We start from the raw sequence: 21551 nt of genomic DNA, 5'->3' as shown, positions 1-21551 counted from the left end.
AATGAAACCCCAAACTTTTGGACAGCAGTGTATTTTCAGATTTATGGTAATTTAAATCAGCTTTCAAACTACAATATTTTTTTGATTTTGTGGTTAGGAGGAGAAGTTGGAGAAAAACTTACAGAATCTGGCATCAGATTTGGCACCCGTCTACCAGAGACTCGCTCCTAAGGCCTTTCAGAACCAGGTATGAATTACATCATCAAAATGAACTCTGTCACAGTGTTAAAGCTGCTCTTAAGCAGGGCTCAGCAGTAAAATATGTTAATTCATTAAGTTGATTATGTGACTTTTGATAATGTTGTGATTTCTAGCCACTTTATTTTGCAACGCAGAAGTAAGTGAATGTATGAGACTTAAGATCCGTTAGGTCGCTATCAGTAAATAACTAGAAGAAAAACAAAGCGACGATTTGTGCCACAAACCAGTGTGCTTATGATTACGATAATAAAATAATATGATAGCAATATAAAGCAGTGTAACTGGCTATTTTTTAATAACTGGAAGCACATGACACCAGAAGCCTCACACTTTCAAGTTACAAATGGCCGTGCCTGCTCTTACATTAAAAATAAGCTGGATAGCATCCTAAACAACGCTAACTGAGCTCTGTGTAGATTTGTAAGGGAAGTAAGGTAATGATCTGTAACCCATCAGGTGGAGCAGGAGCAGCAGGGGAACGACTGTCGGCTGGGCAGGAGGGAAGGTCGACCGTTCTCTGGTGTGACTGCTTGTGTGGACTTCTGTGCTCATGCCCACAGAGACACACATAACATGACCAATGGAAGCACTGTGGTGAGGCTCACCTCCACTATCGTAATGTCATTGTCCTTACTTTTTCCATTTCCTTTAATAACACCATTCGGAAATGTTTGCTCATATACATTTGCTTCCTGTGAACTGCAGGTATGCACTTTAACAAAGGAGGATAACCGTGCAGTGCGGAACATTCCAGAGGACGAGCAGCTGCATGTCCTGCCGCTCTATAAGATGTCTGACACGGATGAGTTCGGCCATGTTGAGGGCCAGTGGGCCAAGATAAAGACTGGGGCACTGCAGGTCCTCTCTTCCTTCCCAAGAGAAGTGCGGCTGTTGGCTGAGCCTGTCAAGTCAGCGCGTAAGAGGAGGCAGGAGGCTAAAAGAGCCCATGCTGAGAAACTAAGCGGCCTGGAAAGTAAGCAGGTCACCCCTGTGAAAGTCAAGAACGAGCCTCTTAAAGGTATCTCCAGTTCAGACTTCTTTCTTTGGAGCCATGCCATCTTCACAATGCATACACGCTAGTTTAAGGCAGGGATTTTCAATCCGTTCCTGGAGGCTCTCCAGCACTGCATGTTTTGGATCCCTAATTGAACCCAGCTGAATTAAATCTTCAGCTGATTTGTAGAGTACTTCATGACATGACCCGGGTGTGTCCAATAAAAGAAACATTCAACATGTGCAGAGCTGGGGAGGCTTCAGGATCTGTTACTCTGGGTGCTTCTCAAACAAGGCTGCGTCTTATTGAGGCTGCATATCTCGGCTGCTACGTCATCAAGACTTTTGTGTCCTTCATTCAGCTCATTTAGAAGGATGCAGTATCATTCATGTCTTTCAGTCACCCACAATCCTTTGCACACATTCCAATTCACGAAAAACAACTGATTGAAAACGAGGTGGTACTGAGCTTCGCTAAGTTCATTATGAAATGTAATACAAAAATAATGTTTTCGGAGATGAAGGCATACATGTTATCTTTTGTTGTGGTGTAAATTAATCACATAAAACTAAACTTCCAATAATATAAGCGACTGGGAGACCACAGACGGTTGTCATTTACTATATTGCATTAATAGAAAGCCAGATAATAGTAATAGTTAAAGGTGTAACAGAGGATGTTTTGTTTTATACATTTTTGCAATATTACTTGAAACTGTCTTTACTAACTGATAAAAGACTATTTATTAGGTGCACTGAAAGGAATAATATTAATATACATATTCTGTGCACGAGGTAGGGCCTTAAAAACATCAACCAATCATTTACGCGATCATCGCGTAAACGATTGGCCCTCTGGCTTGTCAATCACTGCCATTACGTTTCTTGTGAGAGACGTGCACGGATTGGCCCTCTGGCTTGTCAGTTACTGTCATGACGTTCCTTGTTTCCCTGCGGTGAGTCCGACATAATGAATCCACTAACACGACACAGCGAATGGCGGTGGTAAACACTCGTGTTCCGATACTCGTGCACAAGTTTTGGGAGGCGTTCCCTCGAAATGAGCTGTGAAGGAGGGGGGTTGTTCTTACGCATGCACTCATTTCAAAAACTCACTAACAGTCTTTGGTTTCTCAGTCGTCGAAAACATCCTCTGTAGCACCTTTAATAGTATTAAGTCAAGTCAAGTCATCTTTATTTATATAGTGCTTTTTACAATGCATATTGTGTCAAATCAGCTTTACTAGTATTATAATATTACAGTTAGTATTTTTCCAAAATTAAATTTTAAAAGTATTTTTGTGCTGTGGCGGTGGGGGCGGGAAAATGTGTGACGTGTGCACTTAATAACAACTAATCTCATTCTAGTGTTCAATGCTGCTGAGTAGTCTAGCTTAGAAGCCTCAGAAGGACTGGTCTAGGAAGGATGCAGCCTCAATAGGATGCAGTTTTCCATTTGAGAAGCACACACAATGTCCTCTAGAGCAGTGGTTCCCAACCCTGAGCCATAGGCCAAGCCTGTGTAAGGCTGGGCAAGGCTTAGCCTTTCCCTGGCCATGGATTTGAGACTAGTGTGGAATTTTCTCACTCAAACCACTGCCTGCTGCTGCTGCTTCTGATTGCTTTTAGAGGGAAAAGCTGCCCACAACTGCAGGTTTAGGATCAGCTTTCTCCATAATAATAGCATATTTGGGAATGGGAAACGATCCAGTGAGTATCTGTGTTTGCGCACTGGAGAACGTCAAAGGATTCTGTTTATAATGTGTTTTTACAGCTGTTGATTTCTTGAACACAACAGCCAATCAGAGATGTAAAGTTCACCCAAAAATGAAATTTCTGTCATTAATTACTCACCCTCATGTTGTTCCAAACCCATAAGACCTTTGTCCATCTTTGAACACAAATGAAGATATTTTTGATGAAACCTGAGAGCTTTTTTTTTTTTATCCCCCATAGAAAGCAATGTATTTACCACATTCAGTGTCCAGAAAAGTAGTAAAGACATTGTTAATCAGAATGCAGACTCCGTATTGGCCGGCTTCTGCGTCAGCATCACATGCATGCGTCGTGGTGCTCACGTGAACAGCATCGGCCAATAGCCGGCGTTCTGATGTAGAACCCGGAAGCCTGCATTGTCTATACAATGAAGAGATTTTTGTTTTTGTGCTCAAAAACTATTCTCATGGCTTCATAACATTAATGTTGAACCACTTAACATTAATGTTAAAATAACCCATCACATGGGCTATTTTAACGATGTCTTTACTACTTTTCTGGACCTTGAATGTGGAAATTATGTTGCTTTCTATGGGGGATAAAAAACCTTTCGGATTTCATCAAAAATATGTTAATTTGTGTTCTGAAGATGAACAAAGGTCTTGCGGGTGAGTAATTAATGACAGAAATTTCATTTTTGGGTGAACTATCCCTATAAGTTTAAAAACTCCAGTGTTTTGAGTCGTAAATATTCAATTCTGCATGCTCGCAAATCCTCTCATAATAATGAACAAAGTGTACACATTATGTAAATAAGAGATTCATTGTGCAGACAGCTTCATTTATTATTATAACAGAACTTTGTGAGAAGTAAAATAACAGCTTTTTATTGTTTATAAAGGGAGCGCTCTTTGCACGCTTTTTGCCATGCCAAATCCCTCATACAGTATGCTCACTTTTCTGTTAAAATTAACAGTGGTTTGTGAACGTAGATGCTTTAATAACAAATACATTTTCATGTGCGTTAATGTTGGGCTGTGTAGGTTGTGCGACGACAAGTAAATTGAAACTATTACAAGGAAATGTATGTCTTTAAAAGGGGAAGCACATCTCCTTAGCTGTAATGAATGGTCCACTGAAGGAAAGTTGATTTGAACCAATGTGCAGTTTTATTGAATATGATCCAAAGTCAACAAAACAATGACGTGACTACATGAACAAAACAGTTTTATACCCAGTATATTAAATTTCTTTGGGAGACTTTGGGGTAGCGCCCATGACATTAAGAAACGTTGGCTGAGAAGCCCTGACGTGACTTGAATTTGGCATTGTGGCCATGACGTGAACAGGCTCGGAGTACTGTGGGATTGCGGGGCTCCTCATCCACAAGTCCCACAGTAAACAAGGAACCGCTTAGCAAGAGTGCATAGTCAGTATATTCCTCAAGAGTCACTGGGATGTTGCTATTGGGCATTAGATAGTTGAACCACTCATTTAAGCCATTGCGAAAAATGTCTTTTAGAGCTACCTCATTGAATCCCACCAGGTGCCACAAAACTTCGAGGGGATGATTCCCCTGAAGCAAATGTAGCAAAGCAACTGCTGGGTCCATTGTAGACGTTCTAGCTTTCTGAAATGAATAGTCCACTGAAGGCAAGTTGATTTCAACCCATTTGCAGTTTTATTGAATATGATCCAAAGTGAACAAAACAATGACTTGGCTACATGACCGCTACATGACCGAAACATGACCGAAACATGACCATAGAAAACTTACTAACAGCGGTTACACAAATAAAGCTAGACAAAAGAACAAGAAACAAGAGGGCTATTTCTACACAAAGTCTAATGACTTAACAAGACACACCTGAAAGCAATGAACAATGAACCAATGAGAATGTGACATATAGACAAGGGAACCAATCAGAACAAGACACATGAGACATGTGACAGGATAAGGGAATCACATAACAAACAGGAAGCATGACTAGTGATGGGCAGATCGAGGCTTCATGAAACACTGAAGCAGCTGAATCAAATGTGCCGTAATGATTCGAGGCTTCGAAACAATCTGACACCCGTCTCCACGGTGACCCCTAGTGGTCAGAACAGTGCAAATGCAACAAAACTCAGGCCAAACATGCGTTAAAAATACACTTTAACCAATGTATTGCAAAAGTTTTATTTAAAGTAAAATCAATTAAATGGAATTAACTAATCATCTAATAAGATTAAATATAGAGTGTCTGTATAATTTGTGTTCTTTTATCAATTTTAAAGGCTTGTTTCTCTGTTCCATGGCTCAAGCTAAACAGGCCAATAAGAGATTAATAACCATTATTCATTTTAATTATTCTAATGTATAATTAAAACATGTACAACTGTATAAAACTGATCAGAGATCAGGTAAAACCATAGGGTAAAGCCCTAGACACTTGTTCAATAGTTCTCAGTGAATCTGCATGATTCATGGGCTCACTTTATCATCGCCCTCTGTTGGTGAACCATTGAAATTTCGAACTGTTTCGAAACAGTGATGACGTGATGAAGCCTCGTTTATTAAAATCACGTGACTTTGGCAGTTTGATACACGCTCTGAATCACTGATTCGAAACAAAAAGATTCATGAAGCTTCGGAGCTTCATGAAGCAGTGTTTCGAAATCGGCCATCACTAAGCATGACTATGAGTAAACTTCAAAATGAAAGATCTGAAAACAAGAACATGAACAAAACTCAAAACCAAATGTGACATTAGCCTTACCCTGGAGTTGGTTTACCCTCCGCCTATGCCCCCAGCACTGCATATTTTAGATGTCTCCCTAATCAAACAGACCTGATTCAACTCATCAGCGCATTAGTAATGTCTCCAAGAAGTTAAATAGGTGTGTCAGATAAAAGAAACATCAAAAATGTGCAGTGATGTGGGTGCTCCAGAACCACTGCACTAGAGCAGGGTGTCCCAAAGTGTGAGCAAGGGTGTTCCTTGAAAAATCTTTTTTTTTTTTTTTTAGAAATGATCATTACCATATCTGTTATTGGACACCAGGGTTATTATAGTATACTAAAAACATTAAAAAAAACAAACATTTTTGTTACTTGAAATAAAATAAACAACTGAAAATATATATTTAACCCTCTGGCCTTCTTCGGTCATTTCTGACCGAAAGATTTTATATTTTGAATTGTTAAAAATCGTAGCTTTGTCGGAATGAGATGACACTTGGTGACTTTTGTAGCATTACCAATATGAACACACAAAAAAATCAAGGACATGATTCGGACATGTTAAGGCATCGTAAAAAAAATAGTCACACTTACCTTCTTTTCGGTCAAAAATGACCGACATAGGAAATGAATGGGAAATACGAAAAAATACAACAACTCAGAGAATCTTTTGTTGGTACAAACTACAAATCAGACACTGTGCAGAAACAAAGTGTGCAGCACTGAAGGGGGGACACTCTGAAATGCCAAGAGTGCAAAATAGACACAACCACCCCCACCCCCCTCCCCCCACACACATATATATGAACCAGCACGACTATAAGACAGAGCAAGTTTATGCAAATGTGTGAAATAAAAGCAAAAATTCAGCCACAAAGCAGTAAAAAATGAACTGCAAGAAAGGGGTTACACTCTAAAACACCAAGAGTACAAAATAGAAACACCCACTCACTTACACACATTCACAGACAAACACACACACAACACACCATTATACACATACAAATGAACCAGTGTGGCTGTAATAGTATGGTAAAATTGAGCCAAAACTCAAATAAGAGGATGAAATCAGATCAAACACAGATTTTTCAAGCTGTTATAAAACACACCTGTTCATTTTTGTTATTTTTTATTGAATTTTGATGTTACGTGTAACAAAATGGCGCCCTCTATGTTCAGGTTTGACTGTAGTAAAATTAATGCAAAAACCGACGCTTCAAATCAACATAAAAAAAAAAATAAAAATCTAAACCTTGACAAAAAGTAGTCTTTGAGAATGTCTAAGTTTAAATCCATATCCAAAACTTAATAAAAATAAGTGTTTGTGTCCAAAAACCACTAGAGAATTTTATATAGAGCTCTATGGGAATCTAGTGGTTACGACATGGCATTGCATAAGTTTTTCTTTTTTTACTCTCACCAAATGGCACTAATCTACCTTCAAAAAAATTATTTTAAATGCCTTGTCTCTATTTTAACATGGAATACTGCTTTAATTGAAAAATAATTTAAAAATATGTTAAAAAAAAAAATTCTATTATTTTCAATGGGGAAAAATAGTTAATAAAAATTGTATAAATATTGCATAGTATCATAAAATACCCTCAAAATTTTATATAATAATCAAAAAATATTATAGAACAAGAATATATTACATTGGTTTTCCTGAGGAACAAAAAAGTTACTTTCCAAGGCTTCGGTCACTTTTGACCGTAAAGAAGGTAAGTGTGACACCTAAACGAAGAGGGCCAGAGGGTTAAAAAAACTTATTTTATTTCAGCTAGTTGCCAGGGAAACATTTCTTTACTTACTTTACCTTTATGTACTAAAATAAATAACACTTAAATAAAAGTGAATATAGACAACAAAATTACTAACACTAAAATAAAAAATAAAATAAAATAAAAACTCATTTAAAATATTTATAAAAACTATAATAGTATCTCATTGATACCAACACTCACTTAGTTAATCTTTAAAAAAACACTGATCAGAGATCAGGTAAAACCATAGGGTAAAGCCCTAGACACTTGTTCAATAGTTCTCAGTGAATCTGCATGATTCATGCAAGAATGAATCCGAAATGCTCACCCTCGTTCAATAATTATTTGATAAACTTTATTATTATTTAATTATTCAATAAATTATTTAATAACCAAATTTAAAAACAATAATAACTGAAAAGGAAACTTTTTATTTCAAAAACCCGGATGACCACTGAGATTCTGAAGTGTGCATACAATGGACACTTTCATGTGTTTTATATGGATATACATAGAGATTAAGGGTGCGTTCACACTTGTCATGTTTGGTTCGATTAAAACGAACCCAGGTGCGATTGCTCGGTTAGTGCAGTTCATTTGAACATATGTGAACGCTGCCATCCGAACCCTGGTGCGCACCAAACAAGCGGACCGAGACCGCTGAAAAGGTGGGTCTCAGTCCGCTTCCAAACGAACTCTGGTGCGGTTCGAATGATATGAACGCAACACGGACCAAAGACATGTAACCGAACCAAAAACAGGAAGATGAGACCCTAAAATGGACAGAATCCTCACGCATGACGTTTTTTTCTCGTCATAGTTTGCCCATGACAGGCATCAGACACGCGTCTCCACGCAGCAGATCGTTGGTGTGTTTTGACTACTTTACACATTTTATAAGCTCTTCACGAGTTTCCAGCTGGCCAAAATACCATCACATGCAGGCCACGCACTGCTACGCACACACAACGAGTTCGGTAAGAAGAGATGTTCGGTAAGTTCCGTCTCAAAATAGGCAATACGTCATAAAATCCGACCAATCACGTTGTGAATGTATCCCGATGCCTTAAGATTCGGTATCTTTTGGTCTGGTGATAAAATCTGAACGCTAATCGGACCAGGACTAAATGTTTTTTTTTCTGCTTTGGTCCAGACCAAATGAACCAAACTACAAGTGTGAACGCACCCTAATTTGACTACAGAATCCATTTTGTTAAATATTTGCTTCTTTTGATAACATTATTTTGTAAAATAGTATAAATTTCTCCTGAGAGTTGATCATAAAGGAGGGCCTGGTGAGCCGCTAATTTATTCCATAAACCTTTTGGTGGTTTTAGGATTCTAAAGTAGAGGAGCTCTTGTTACATCTTGTATCTATGTTAAATTCTTATTATTGTTATTCTTTTTCTGTCCACAGCTTTCAAACACACCTCTTTTGAACATTCACCATGTTCAGAAAAGGATGCTCATAATTTATGTTCCACCATGGGATTGTCTGGGGTTCCAGACATAGGAAGCCAATTCCCAGACTTCCACTCTACAGTCCCGTACACCCAGAGTAACACATGCCGCACACCTCCTGTGGGCTCTGGCTTTGGCATGTCCATGTTCCCTCAGCATGACCCCTCTGGAAGAACTGGCCACAGCGACGATCCTCCTCCTTTTCGACACGGACACGAGGCCATCAGGCAGATGACCGAACCGTTCAGAAACCCGTATCCAAACGACCCTGCAAGAATGAATCCGAAATGCTCACCCTCGTTCAAATCCGAGCCTGAGGAAATGCGGTGCTTCCAGGGCGGGGCAGCTTCCACCCCACTCTCCCCGCCGATGGCTGAGGGTCTCCACAGTCGCTTGAACTGCCCGCCCGTTACGGCACAACTCCTGACCCCGGAGGTGGTTAGAGCAGAGGAGGTGTGGTCGGACAGCGAGCACAATTTCCTCGACGGGAATATCGGCGGGGTCGCAGTGGCTCCTTCCCACGGCTCCATCCTGATCGAATGCGCTCGACGGGAGCTACACGCTACCACTCCCATCCTGCGACCCAACCGCACGCATCCCACCCGCATCTCTCTGGTCTTCTACCAGCACAAGAGCCTGAACGCCCCGGGCCACGGCCTGCAACAGTGGGAGGCTAAAATGGCCGAGAAGGCCAGGGAGAAAGAGGAGGCAGAGCGTCTAGGACTCAACGATAGGTCAAAGGCCATGGATTCAGATACGGAGAGCGAAAACGAGACTTATCCGGAAGAGAGACACAAGTTTCAGGTCCCTACACGTCAATCGCTAACAGTTACTCGTGACGGCCTCGTCACGTCAGCACCCTACTCCCTCACGCACGTCACTGGGCCTTACAACCGCTGGACGTGAAATTCTCTGTGCTTGTCTAGCTAATGCCTTACCTCAGCTAGTTCTCATCCTTTCACGGCCGTTTTTACGTATGCCCTTTTTTTTATTTGTGCTTTTCATCTCAGCTTTTACGACTACCGTTTGTGGGTTTTTAACTGTGAGTTTTGGTGTGTATGTCTGTGTTTTTTGTTTTTTTGTTTTTTTTTTATTGTAAAGAGATGGTGCTCAGAACAGATGTTATAAAACTGGTTTTATACATATAGATGAAATTAGTGCATAGTAAATGTGATTATTTATTCTGATCATTTTCGAAACTATTTTGTAATTTAATTTCTGGTCCAAGCCTGTTTACTGCAATAGGAGTTTGTCATCCTTTAAATGACGTGTGTAGTAAACACTCCGAATTGACATTGTCAAATGTGAATTCTATTTTCATGTCTCAGCCTTGGGTGCTCTTTTGGCCGACATTTGCTAGTTGCTATTTTATGGTGCCATTGTAACAGTGAGGCTAAATGACCAATACGAAACACACACGGGTCATTACAGGAACTTTCCGTTAGTTTTTTTAGGGGTATTTGTGTTGGTATTGAAGGTACATTGTTTCGGCATTGGGACACATAGTACGTGGCATCGTTTAAAGGGATAGTTCACCCAAAAATGAAAATTATGTCATCAGTTACTCACCCTCAAGTAGTTCCAAACCAGTATGCATTTCTTTGTTCTGCTGAACACAAAGAAAGATATTTGGAAGAATGTCAGTAAGCCCTCCATTTACTACCATAGTAGGAAAAATAAATACTATGGTAGTCGATGAGGGGCGAGATCTGTTTGGATACTTCCAAGTATCTTTTCTTTGTGTTCAGCAGAACAAAGAAATGCATACCGGTTTGGAACTACTTGAGGGTGAGTAAATGATGACAAAATTTTTGGGTGAACTATCCCTTTAAAAAAGCACTTGTATCTTCAGACCAACTTGATCGTTGAAGTGCCCAATATGTACATTTGGTTTATCCATCATCAAGAATCTACAGTCAGCATGTGTTTGGTGATTATGAAACTTTGCATATTTAAGCAATAATCATGGAAGGTTTTATGCTGCATTTTGGCAACTGGTTAATTTCTGGCACTTGTGTAAAAGTTTATATTATTCAGTCCCAATTTTTGAGTTTTCTTTATTTGTAACTCCCAAAGAGGTTGAAACATGACTTGAAAACAGCTTAATCATTTTATACAATTCAAGCGTGTTAAGTTATATTCAAACAAATTTACTGTATGTTTTCACTGGTGCTTTTAAAGAGATCCCATGACACCTGTTGAGATGTTATTTCGTATGTTTTTATTGCTGCATAGTGCATTTTTTTTTTTAAATCAATCACTTTTTTGGTGCGGGGGGTGGGGTAGATCAGTGTCTGTGCATTTTTGTACACATAAAAGTTTGTTCAGTTTTATTTAGGTGCGTTGAATAAGAAGATCTACTTTAAAAACGAATGACTTCGTAATTGCATGTGTATCCAGAGGCCTAGTCAAAATACTGGCTTAATCAAAAGGTTTACATTACTCTTACATGAGTTTTAAAATGAACATGCGGCTAAAAATGTCTTTTTAATTTCTTCAAGGTGCTAAAGAGTGTACGTCAGTGTTCAAAACCATTGTACACCCAAAATGCTGTTCTTACTTCAGCACTTGATACAACATCTTTTCAAATAGGTTGTGAGAAATTTTACATATTATCTATGAAAACCTGTTTTAACTATAGTACTCTAGCTGCAACACGGATAGAAAAGCTCAACAATAACCCAGTGTTTTGGGGAACTTGAAGTCACAGAGTGGCATTTGTACGTTCACGCTACTGTCTCTTCAATTAAATATATTTTTGCTGAACAATTAAACTGTTGTTTTTGTGTCAAACCATGATGTGTAAGAAAAAAGCCTGGGTTTGTAGCTCAGGGAAAGGCTTTTAGTGCTCATTCAGTGGTGCTTATTCATAGTACCAGAGTCCCCTGGCATTGACAAATCACATGTAGGTGCTGCACTAGTTGGATGTTTTATTTTAGGGGTGCTGAATGTTTTACTCAGCTTGAACATCATTAGATCATGTTATGTTATTGAGTGTTTTCCTCTTGACTTTATGTGGCACAAATAATACTATGACCTCACAGTCCCCTGATGGTAATCGACTGACTCTGAATTGTCAGTAATACGAACATCATATAGCCTAAGGGAATTACCAATGCAATTCGTTTCAAAGCTCACTGATTTTATGCATTTTTCTAAGCTATTGTTTTCCAAGCTATTGTTTTACATGAATGATGGGTTGGTTTTCATGTTGCTGTTCAAAACCTGCATTTTCCACATAAGATTTATCTAACATATTTTATATTTGGCTCATAGGATCTTTGTTTTTTTTTTAGTTCGGATGATCGAACATGGCCCTCAGAGCAACAGTCTATAGTGAAAACATGTTCCAAAAGAAATGCATCTTGTTACATTCCTTTTCAAGTTAATATATTCACACTAGATGTCTCTTGCATGTTTTGTTTTTTGTTTGTTTTTTTGCCTTCTTTGTTGTATTTTTCCCCTCTTTTCTCAGGTCTCTGTGTGTAACTTTGGACATAAGCTTCTAGGACTCTTGCATTGTCTTCCAATTAAATTCTCCAAATTTTTTATTTACTTTTGTTTCTATTTTGTGAAATGGAAAAGTGATTCCCCTGAAAAACATCTTAATGTATATTATCAGTTTGACAATTCTCTTCTGTGTATGTTGAATGAAAGCTGAAGTGTGTAATTCCTGCGCCACTAGTGTCACCAAACAGAAATGCATAAATAATCACTGTTTTCAAACAGGTTTCCCCCTCAATCTCCCAGATAGATTGGTTGATCCAAAGTTGTTGTGTTGGGCTGGTTGCGGTGCTCAAACAGCAGAGTAATGTGTTCATACAGCCCAAAGATTAAGATGTTTCATTTTGGGGGGAATTCAGCCTACCATTTACTTAGTTACTTATTTGTCACATATTCAACTTATTTTAGCATCAAAAAAATTACACACTTCACCTTTAAGTATGAATGTAAGCCTCCACGGGCACTGTTGTTGTATAATGTGGAATTTTAAACCTCTTCAAAACAAACAAGAACATATTATGACTTGAAGACTTGTTTATTATGTGACTTGAAATGATTTGTCAAGGAAAGAAAACACCAGCTTTTGAGATTTTTCTTTTAGAAAATAAAATGCACAGTAGTTGTACAGTACATGTGAAGAGTGAGGCTTTTCCATTTGCACATTTTTAAATGATTTTTCAATCCTTATACTAAATGCATACTGTAAGTCTAAGAAAGTACTAAAAACTTCAAAAACACATTGAAATCTGTCTAATACATTCTACACAACAAAGTATGAGAAATAAAGAGAAATTAGCAGTAATTCATCAAGCATATGAGCATTTATTATTTTGCTTTTCTATTATACGTTTTGTTTTGTTTTTTTTACGTTTTATTGTGTATTTTCATTGTACCAAAGATAAAATATCTTGAATATTAGATATTTTTAACAGATTTTTGAATATATCACTCAATGTGGATCATGTTCAAAATTGTCTTTGGCTCACATCTGCCAAATGATTTCAGGAATAAAAATTCCCTAAATATTTTATTATAAAGAGTGATGATTCACAGGAAATTTTAATTAAATTGCCATAGCTCAGATGAGTTCAACAAAAAAGCTACTTTTTTTCCTGAAAGGAAAATTGTATGACCTTGAGATTTGAAGGAATTTTGCTAATTCAGTTGTACTTTCACGGCTCCTACAGTATGTCACAAGCATGTGCTCTACCAGTACACCCTAACTGGAGTAGTGCATTTCAACATCAACAGTTTTTAGTGCCCTCTATTGGCAGAATTTGATTCATTTTAGTGTGCATCGTCTGATGACCCAAATGCACGTATATTAAGTTTTGTTAAGTTTTTATATTATGCAGGTCAATATCCAAAAACTCCATTGACATGTATCTAAAAAACACAAGAATCACACTTTATAACTTATCAGGAATGTCACAAGTTAATAATCACAAATTTTGTGAATGTTGGATGAATACAAAATTGGGCTATTAGTATACTTCTTTTAAACTAAAAGAAATTAAGAGTATACTTTCATCATCTGATCTCTCTGACACATCTCACAAAGGAACAAAACTCATTGAAATCTCATAATAAAACAAAACTGACAGTCGTTGAGATCTCGTAAAGGAATGAAACTGACCATCGTTGAAATCTGATAAAGAAACAAAACCCACTGTTTTTGAAATCTCGTAAAAGAACAAAGAAACAAAACCGGCGCCACTGAAATCTCGCAACCGAACAAAACAGACCATCATTGAAATCTCGTAATGGAACAAAACTGACACTGAAAACTGACTGTCATTGAAATCTCATAACGGAATAAAACTGACCATCATTAAGATCTCTTAATGGAACAAAACTGACCGTAATTGAGATCTCATAAAGGAACGAAACTGACTGCTATTGAGATCTGCTAAAGAACAAAACTAACCATCATTGAAATCTCATAACGAAACGAAACTGACTGTCTTTGAAATCTTGTAAAAGAAAAAAAGAAACAAAACCAACCATCACTGAAATTTCATAATGGAACGAAACTGACACTGACAACAGACTATCATTGAACTCTCATCACAAAACAAAACCAACAGTTTGACTATCATTGAAATCCCATAACAGAATAAAACTCATAACAAAACAAAACTGACTGTCTTTGAAATCTTGTAACAGAATAAAATCGACCGTCATTGAGATCTTGTAAAGGAATGAAACCGACTGTCATTGAGATCTCACAAAGAACAAACCCGACTGTCATTGAAATCCGACTGTTATTGAAATCTCATAATGGAACAAATCTGACACTGAAAACCAACCGTCATTGAAATCTTGTCACAAAACAAAACCAACAGTTTGAATCGTTTCAAACTCCACTGTTTTTGAAATCTCATAACTGAATAAAACCGACCTTCATTGAAATTTCACAACAAAACAAACTGACTGTCTTTAAAATCTCGCAACCAAACAAAACCAACCATCATTGAAATCTCATAATGGAACAAAACCAACTGTCACTAAAATCTTGTTAAAAAAAAATCCAACCATCATTAAAATTTCACTAGCAAACAAAACCAAGTGGCATCTCGTAATGGAAAAAAAATGGCCATTACCTAAATTTCATTAAGGAACAAAATTGACTGACATTGCAATCTGAGAATGAAAACAAACAACCGTCATTGAAATCTCATATCCCAGCAAAACTGACCATTATTGAAATCTCATAACCCAGCAAAACCGACCATCATTGAAATCTCATAACCGAATAAAACTGACTGTCATTGAAATCTCACAACAAAACAAAACCGACTATCTTTGAAATCTCGTAAAAGAACAAAACCGACTGACACTGAAAACCGACCATCATTAAAATCTTATAATGGAACAAAACCAACTGTCATTCAAATATTGTTAAGAAACAAAGAATGGAAAAAAACGACCGTCGTTGAAATCTCATAAACCCAGCAAAACCGACCATCATTGAAATCTCACAACTGAACAAAACGGACCATCATTGAGATCTTGTAACCGAACAAAACTGGCCATCATAGAAATCTCATAATCGAACAAAACCAACTGTCATTAAAATCTTGTTAAGAAACAAAATCGAGTGACATTACAAATCTTGTAATGGGAAAAAAAACAGCCCTTATTGAAATCTCGTAGAGGAACAAAACCGACCGTCCATTGAAATCTCATAACCCAGCAAAACTGACCATTATTGAAATCTCATAACCGAATAAAATCGAACGTCACTGAAATCTTGTAACAGAACAAAACCAACTGTCATTAAAATCTCATAAACAAAACATAGAAAGAAACAAAACCTTCTGTCTTTAAAATCTTATAAAGGAACAAAGGAACAAAACCTACCATCATTGAGATATCGTAAAGAAAAAAGTCCATCATTGAACTCTCGTAACAAAGAAAAACTGACAGTCATTAAAATCTCATAAGTAATCAAACTGACAGTTATTGAGATCTCACAACTGAACAAAACCGTCAACCACTGAGAGATCTAGAGAGAGAGAGATCTAGTATAGGACCAAATCAATCATCATTGAAATTTCCTAAAAAAACAAGCCGACCGTCATTGGAATCTTGTAAAGGAACCAAAAAAAAAAAAACATCATCAAGATCTCATAATGGAACAAAACTGACCGTCATTGAAATCTCGTAAAGGAATGAAACCGACTGTCATTAAAATCTCGTAAAAGAACAAAACATAGAAAGAAACAAAACCATCTGTCTTTGAAATCTTTGAAAGGAACAAAGGAACAAAACCTACTGAGACCTACTGAAATCTTGTAATCGAACAAATCTGACTGTCACTAAAATCTCATAACCAAATAAAACTGACCCTCATTGGGATCTTGTAAAGGAACAAAACAGACTGTCGTTAAAATCTTGTAAAGGAACAAAACCAACTATCATTGAGATCTTGTAAAGGAACAACAGTGACCATCATTGAAATCTCATAACAAAATGAAAACGATTCAGATCCTGAAACCGAATGTAACTGAAATCTTATAATAGAGTAAAACCTATCAGAAGATTAAAAAATATATATATTATTCTAAGATGACACACAAAGACATCAAGAATCAGCACATGAATCTCAACAAAGGTGAATCAAAGGAAAATCAAAAGTGTTGTGCCGCAATGCATGCTTGGAACAATAGTACAAATCTCCCAGCATCAAAGCATGAATAAATTATGCAGCTGAATTGTCCTATTATTTTCTAATTATAATTCTAACAATTTGCTTTTATTTTTTGTTGTTTATTTTTTGTTGTTGTCTATTCTGTCTTTTAGTAGCTTTTTGTGATGTCCAGAGTTGATCCGATTGTCTGAATATTTTGTCACCATTGTAGAGATTCATATGCTGACTGCACATACCTGTGAATGTTATTGTGTGTCATTTTTTTATCTTCAATCTTTTAACTTTTTCTGCAATATAGTGTGATCTCATGTTGCAGTAAAACAGGGATTATAATTCAAATATTAATGGCACAACACAATTATTACATCCAAATGATATCAGTGATTCGGGCCTTTTTGCAATGATTATAAAACCATCCTCTGATCTAGCCGTCATTGAAATCTCGTCACAAAACAAAACCAACAGTTTGCATAACTCGACTGTCATTGAAATCTTGTAACGGAATAAAACTCATAATTAAACAAAACTGACTGTTTTGGAAGTGTAATTAAACCTAACAGTCATTGCAATCTTGTAACCGGACAAAACCTACCATCACTGAAATCTCATAAAGGAACAAAACCGACTGTCATTGAGAGCTAAAAACTGATACACAACACAACTGTTTCCAACACTGATAATAAATCAGCATATTAGAATGATTTCTGAAGGATCATGTGACACTGAAGACAGGAGTAATGGCTGATTAAAATTCAGCTGTGCATCACAGAAATAATATTTTAAAGTATATTAAAATAGAAAACCATTATTTTAAATTGTAATAATATTTCACAATATTACTGTTTTTCTGTATTTTTGATCAAATAAATGCAGGCTTGATGAGCATATGAGACTTCTTTCAAAAACATTAAAAATAGTAATGAAAAAAAAAATAGCGTGCCTCCATGTAAGTTGTAAGAACTAAGTAAAATACATTTATGATGTGAAACTAACTAACTAACTGCATGGTATGTGATGTAATGAAGGGATTATTTTTGCCCCAGGGTAACTCCCCTTATATTCTGGTGTTTATTTTAACCCTTTATACAGTACAGTTTGTTGCGACTGTACTGAGGCGTCAAGACCCACTAAGGCCACAGGTTGATCAGGCCTGCTGGCCTCTCTAACACCTCTTCCAGCAGCTACCCAGTCTACCCAGGAGGTTTCCGATTCAGATATAGACCGGGCTCAACCCTGCTTAGCCTCAGTGGGTGTGCAGGTGAAAGCTGCAGGTTGACCACTGCAGGGCTTCTCAAGCATTTTTCTAACCATAGACCCTCTTACGTAGAAATATAAATCTCAACAATGGTGACATACTTCATGCTGCAGTGCATTCTATAACAGGATATTAAGTTGAAATTAACTGTATTACATCTACATGATCCAAAAAAAACAAAAACAAAAAACACTTTGTGTAAGATTAGACCACTAGAAGATGACCTCTTCATCATCAAGTTGTCAACATCACCTGACCACATTTTCCCTTATTATTATTGCCACAGCTAACACAATTTCAGCAGCAAGAGAAAAACTAACATTAAATGTACATTTACACAACAACGATGTACTAAAAACGGAAACGTTTTTTCTTTGTACAGATGACGTTATCAAAAATCCCCGTTAACTCATACGCAGAAATGACTAAAAATGCTGTATTACGCATGCTAGACAAGTAGTTGGCAATGTCACTTTGTAAAGGCTACACACCTGCGCATATACGCATTCTTTTACAGAGCACTCGCCACGCGCATATCCACCTTAGGCTGGCCACACACTTGAAGATTTTAAGCCCGATCGTTTACATAATAATGGCATTGTGGTGTCCTGAAAACACAAACTGGAGAACAGGTTTCAAAGTAGCAGTTTGTGAAGATGATACTGTTAAAGCAGCCCTAGAATTAAAAGGTGCCCTAGAACTTTAAAAAAAAAAAGAAAAAAAAGATGTAATATAAGTCTAAGGTGTCCGCTGAATGTGTCTGTGAAGTTTCAGCTCAAAATACCCCATAGATTTTTTTTATTAAATTTTTAACTGCCTATTTTGGGGCATCATTATAAATGAGCCGATTTAGGGCTACTGGCCCTTTATTTCTCGTGCTCCACGCCCACGGAGCTCGCGCTTGCCTTGAACAGTGCATAAACAAAGTTCACACAGCTAATATAACCCTCAAATGGATCTTTACAAAGTGTTCGTCACGCATGCATCGGATTATGTGAGTATTGTATACTGTTATATTGTTTACATTGATTCTGAATGAATTTGAGGCTATGCTCCGTGGCTAATGCTACACTGTTGGAGAGATTTATAAAGAATGAAGTTGTGTTTATGAATTATACAGACTGCAAGTGTTTAAAAATGAAAATAGCAATGGCTCTTGTCTCTGTGAATGCAGTAAGAAACGATGGTAACTTTAACCTCATTTAACAGTACATTAGCAACATGCTAACGAAACATTTAGAAAGACAATTTACAAATATCACTAAAAATATCATGTTATTATGGATCATGTCAGTTATTATTGCTCCATCTGCCATTTTTCGCTGTTCTTGCTTGCTTACCTAGTCTGATGATTCAGCTGTGCACATCCAGACGTCAATACTGGCTGCCCTCGTCTAATGCCTTTCATAATGTTGGGAACATGGGCTGGCATATGCAAATATTGGGGTGTACACTCCGACTGTTACGTAACAGTCTGTGTTATGTTGAGATTCGCCTGTTCTTCAGAGGTCTTTTAAACAAATTAGATTTATATAAGAAGGAGGAAACATAATATAAAAAATATAAAATATAAATTCAAATATAAATTCAATTTTTAAAGGTGCCCTCGAATGAAAAATTGAATTTATCTTGGTATAGTCAAATAACAAGAGTTCAGTACATGGAAATGACATACACTGAGTTTCAAACTCCATTGTTTCCTAGAATCAAATGTAAACATCCAAATAAATACAATACTTGCGCGATTGGACATGTTGCATGATGAACACTTTGTAAAGATCCATTTTGAGGGTTATATTAGCTGTGTGAACTGTGTTTATGCTGTTCAAGGCAAGCGCAAGCTCCGGGGACGGGGAGCACGAGAATTAAAGGGACCGCAACCTATATATCGGTGCATAGTTAATGATGCCCCAAAATAGGCAGTTAAAAAAATGAATTAAAAAAAAAATCTAAGGGGTATTTTGAGCTGAAACTTCACAGACACATTCAGGGGACACCTTAGACTTATATTACATCTTTTAAAAAGACATTCTAGGGCACCTTTAACTGCAAAAATGTGTATCAGTGATCCTACAGAAATGAGGTCCAATAGTGTTGCAACAACCAGAAATTTTGAAAACAGTTTGTACTCAAAACATTTTGAAGTTCTATGTTACAGACACACACAGACATCAAGAACAGGCGTATGAATCTCAACAATGGTGACAATCAAAAGCTTCATGCTGCAATGCATGCTGGGTACCAGCATAGTACAAGACTCATCCATAACTCCCAGCATGCATTGCAGCATGAATAAATTATACAGTTGAATTAATCTGGTTATTTTCTCTAATTCTTACAATTTGTTTTTATTTTTGCTGTTGTTTTTGTGTGTTTGTAGTTTATCTGTTTTTCTTTTTTGTTGATTGTCACCATTGTTGATTCATACACTCTAAAAACTGCTGGGTTAAAAACAACCCAAGTTGGGTTGAAAATGGACAAACCCAGCAATTGGGTTGTTTTAACCCAGTGGTTGGGTTAAATGTTTGCCCAACGTGCTGGGTAGTTTTATTTAACTCAACTGTTGTATAAAAATGACTGTATTGCTTGCTTAAAATGAACCCAAAATATGCTGGAAATTAATATTTATTAATATGTTTAATAAATGAGCATTTATTAATAAGATAATGAATAATAAACAATAAACATTTATTAAATTGCTTATTAATAAATGTACACCTTTTGATTATTATTGTTGCCTTTAGTAATTATGTGTCTGATTTTTAATTTCTCACCTATTTTGGATTCATTTTAAGCCACCCATATAGTCATTTTTAATCAGTAGTTGGGTTAAATAAAACTACCCAGCAGGTTGGGCAAACATTTAACCCAACCACTGGGTTAAAACAACCCAATTGCTGGGTTTGTCCATTTTCAACCCAACTTGGGTTGTTTTTAACCAAACATTTTTTAGAGTGTATGCTGATTTTGATTTCTGTGTCTAATTGCTCCCATAGATCAAAGTTTTTTGTGTTGGTGATGCAGAGACAATCTCTTTGTTATTGCTAACGAAGATCTGCAAAGATTTGATCCATCATAAACGTACTCCACATGGCTCTGGGGGGTTAATAAAGGCCTTCTGAAGCAATGTGTTTGTGTATGAAAAATATCCATATTTGACAAGTTACAAAGTAAAATATCTAGCTTCCACCAGACTGCCTTCAGAAGGCCTTTATTAACCCCCTGGAGCCATGTGGAGTATGTTTATAATGGATGGATGCACTTTCTTGAGCTTCATACTCGTTGTTCCCGTTCACTGCCATTATAAAGCTTGGATGCATCAGGATATTTGTTAATATAACTTTTCTGTGTTCATCAGAAAGAAGAAAGTCATATACACCTAGGATGGCTTGAGGGTGAGTAAAGCTTGGGGTAATTTTAATTCTAAAGTGAACTTATCCTTAAACTGGAACCACTTCAAGATTTTCCAAGTCGTCATCTTGTTGGTTGAATTCTACAGGATGTTCGGGAGACGTGTGTGTCGTGTTTTTTAATGGTCTGCCTGGAAACAAATGCCGTGATGCCAAACCCCTCATGGAAGAAGAACGGAGTCATGTTTACAACTGTAACAAAGAGCGCTTATCAGGATCAACTAAAAGCTGAATTTTGAAGCTTGCAGCTCCTGTAGACTGTTATTGTTGGGACGTTGACTTTACTTTTTCACACCCCTAAACAAAATATAAGGTAACTTAAAGCCTTAAACCTTCTTTCATAACTACTAAATAGCAGCTGAAACATGTC

General features: G+C 37.0%; 1 protein-coding gene across 4 annotated transcripts in view; it reads left to right on the top strand.

The window, feature by feature from the left end:
• tet1 (tet methylcytosine dioxygenase 1) overlaps window positions 1-13154 on the top strand; it is a 55172-nt gene extending 42018 nt beyond the window's left edge. For 3 of the 4 annotated variants that reach the window (XM_067385850.1, XM_067385849.1, XM_067385852.1), the window contains 4 exons: window positions 98-187; window positions 658-795; window positions 907-1219; window positions 8816-13154. In XM_067385850.1, the coding sequence (XP_067241951.1) occupies window positions 98-187; window positions 658-795; window positions 907-1219; window positions 8816-9765 (1491 nt within the window). In that variant the 3' untranslated portion in view covers window positions 9766-13154. The remainder of the gene's footprint in view (window positions 1-97; window positions 188-657; window positions 796-906; window positions 1220-8815) is intronic. The other variant, XM_067385851.1, reaches the window with a different exon arrangement.
• The last annotated feature ends 8397 nt before the right edge of the window (window positions 13155-21551 follow it).

This window comes from Chanodichthys erythropterus, chromosome 5 (genome assembly GCF_024489055.1).
Source record: "Chanodichthys erythropterus isolate Z2021 chromosome 5, ASM2448905v1, whole genome shotgun sequence".
Classification (NCBI taxonomy): Eukaryota; Metazoa; Chordata; class Actinopteri; order Cypriniformes; family Xenocyprididae; genus Chanodichthys; species Chanodichthys erythropterus.
This window is presented reverse-complemented; position numbering and strand designations above follow the sequence as displayed.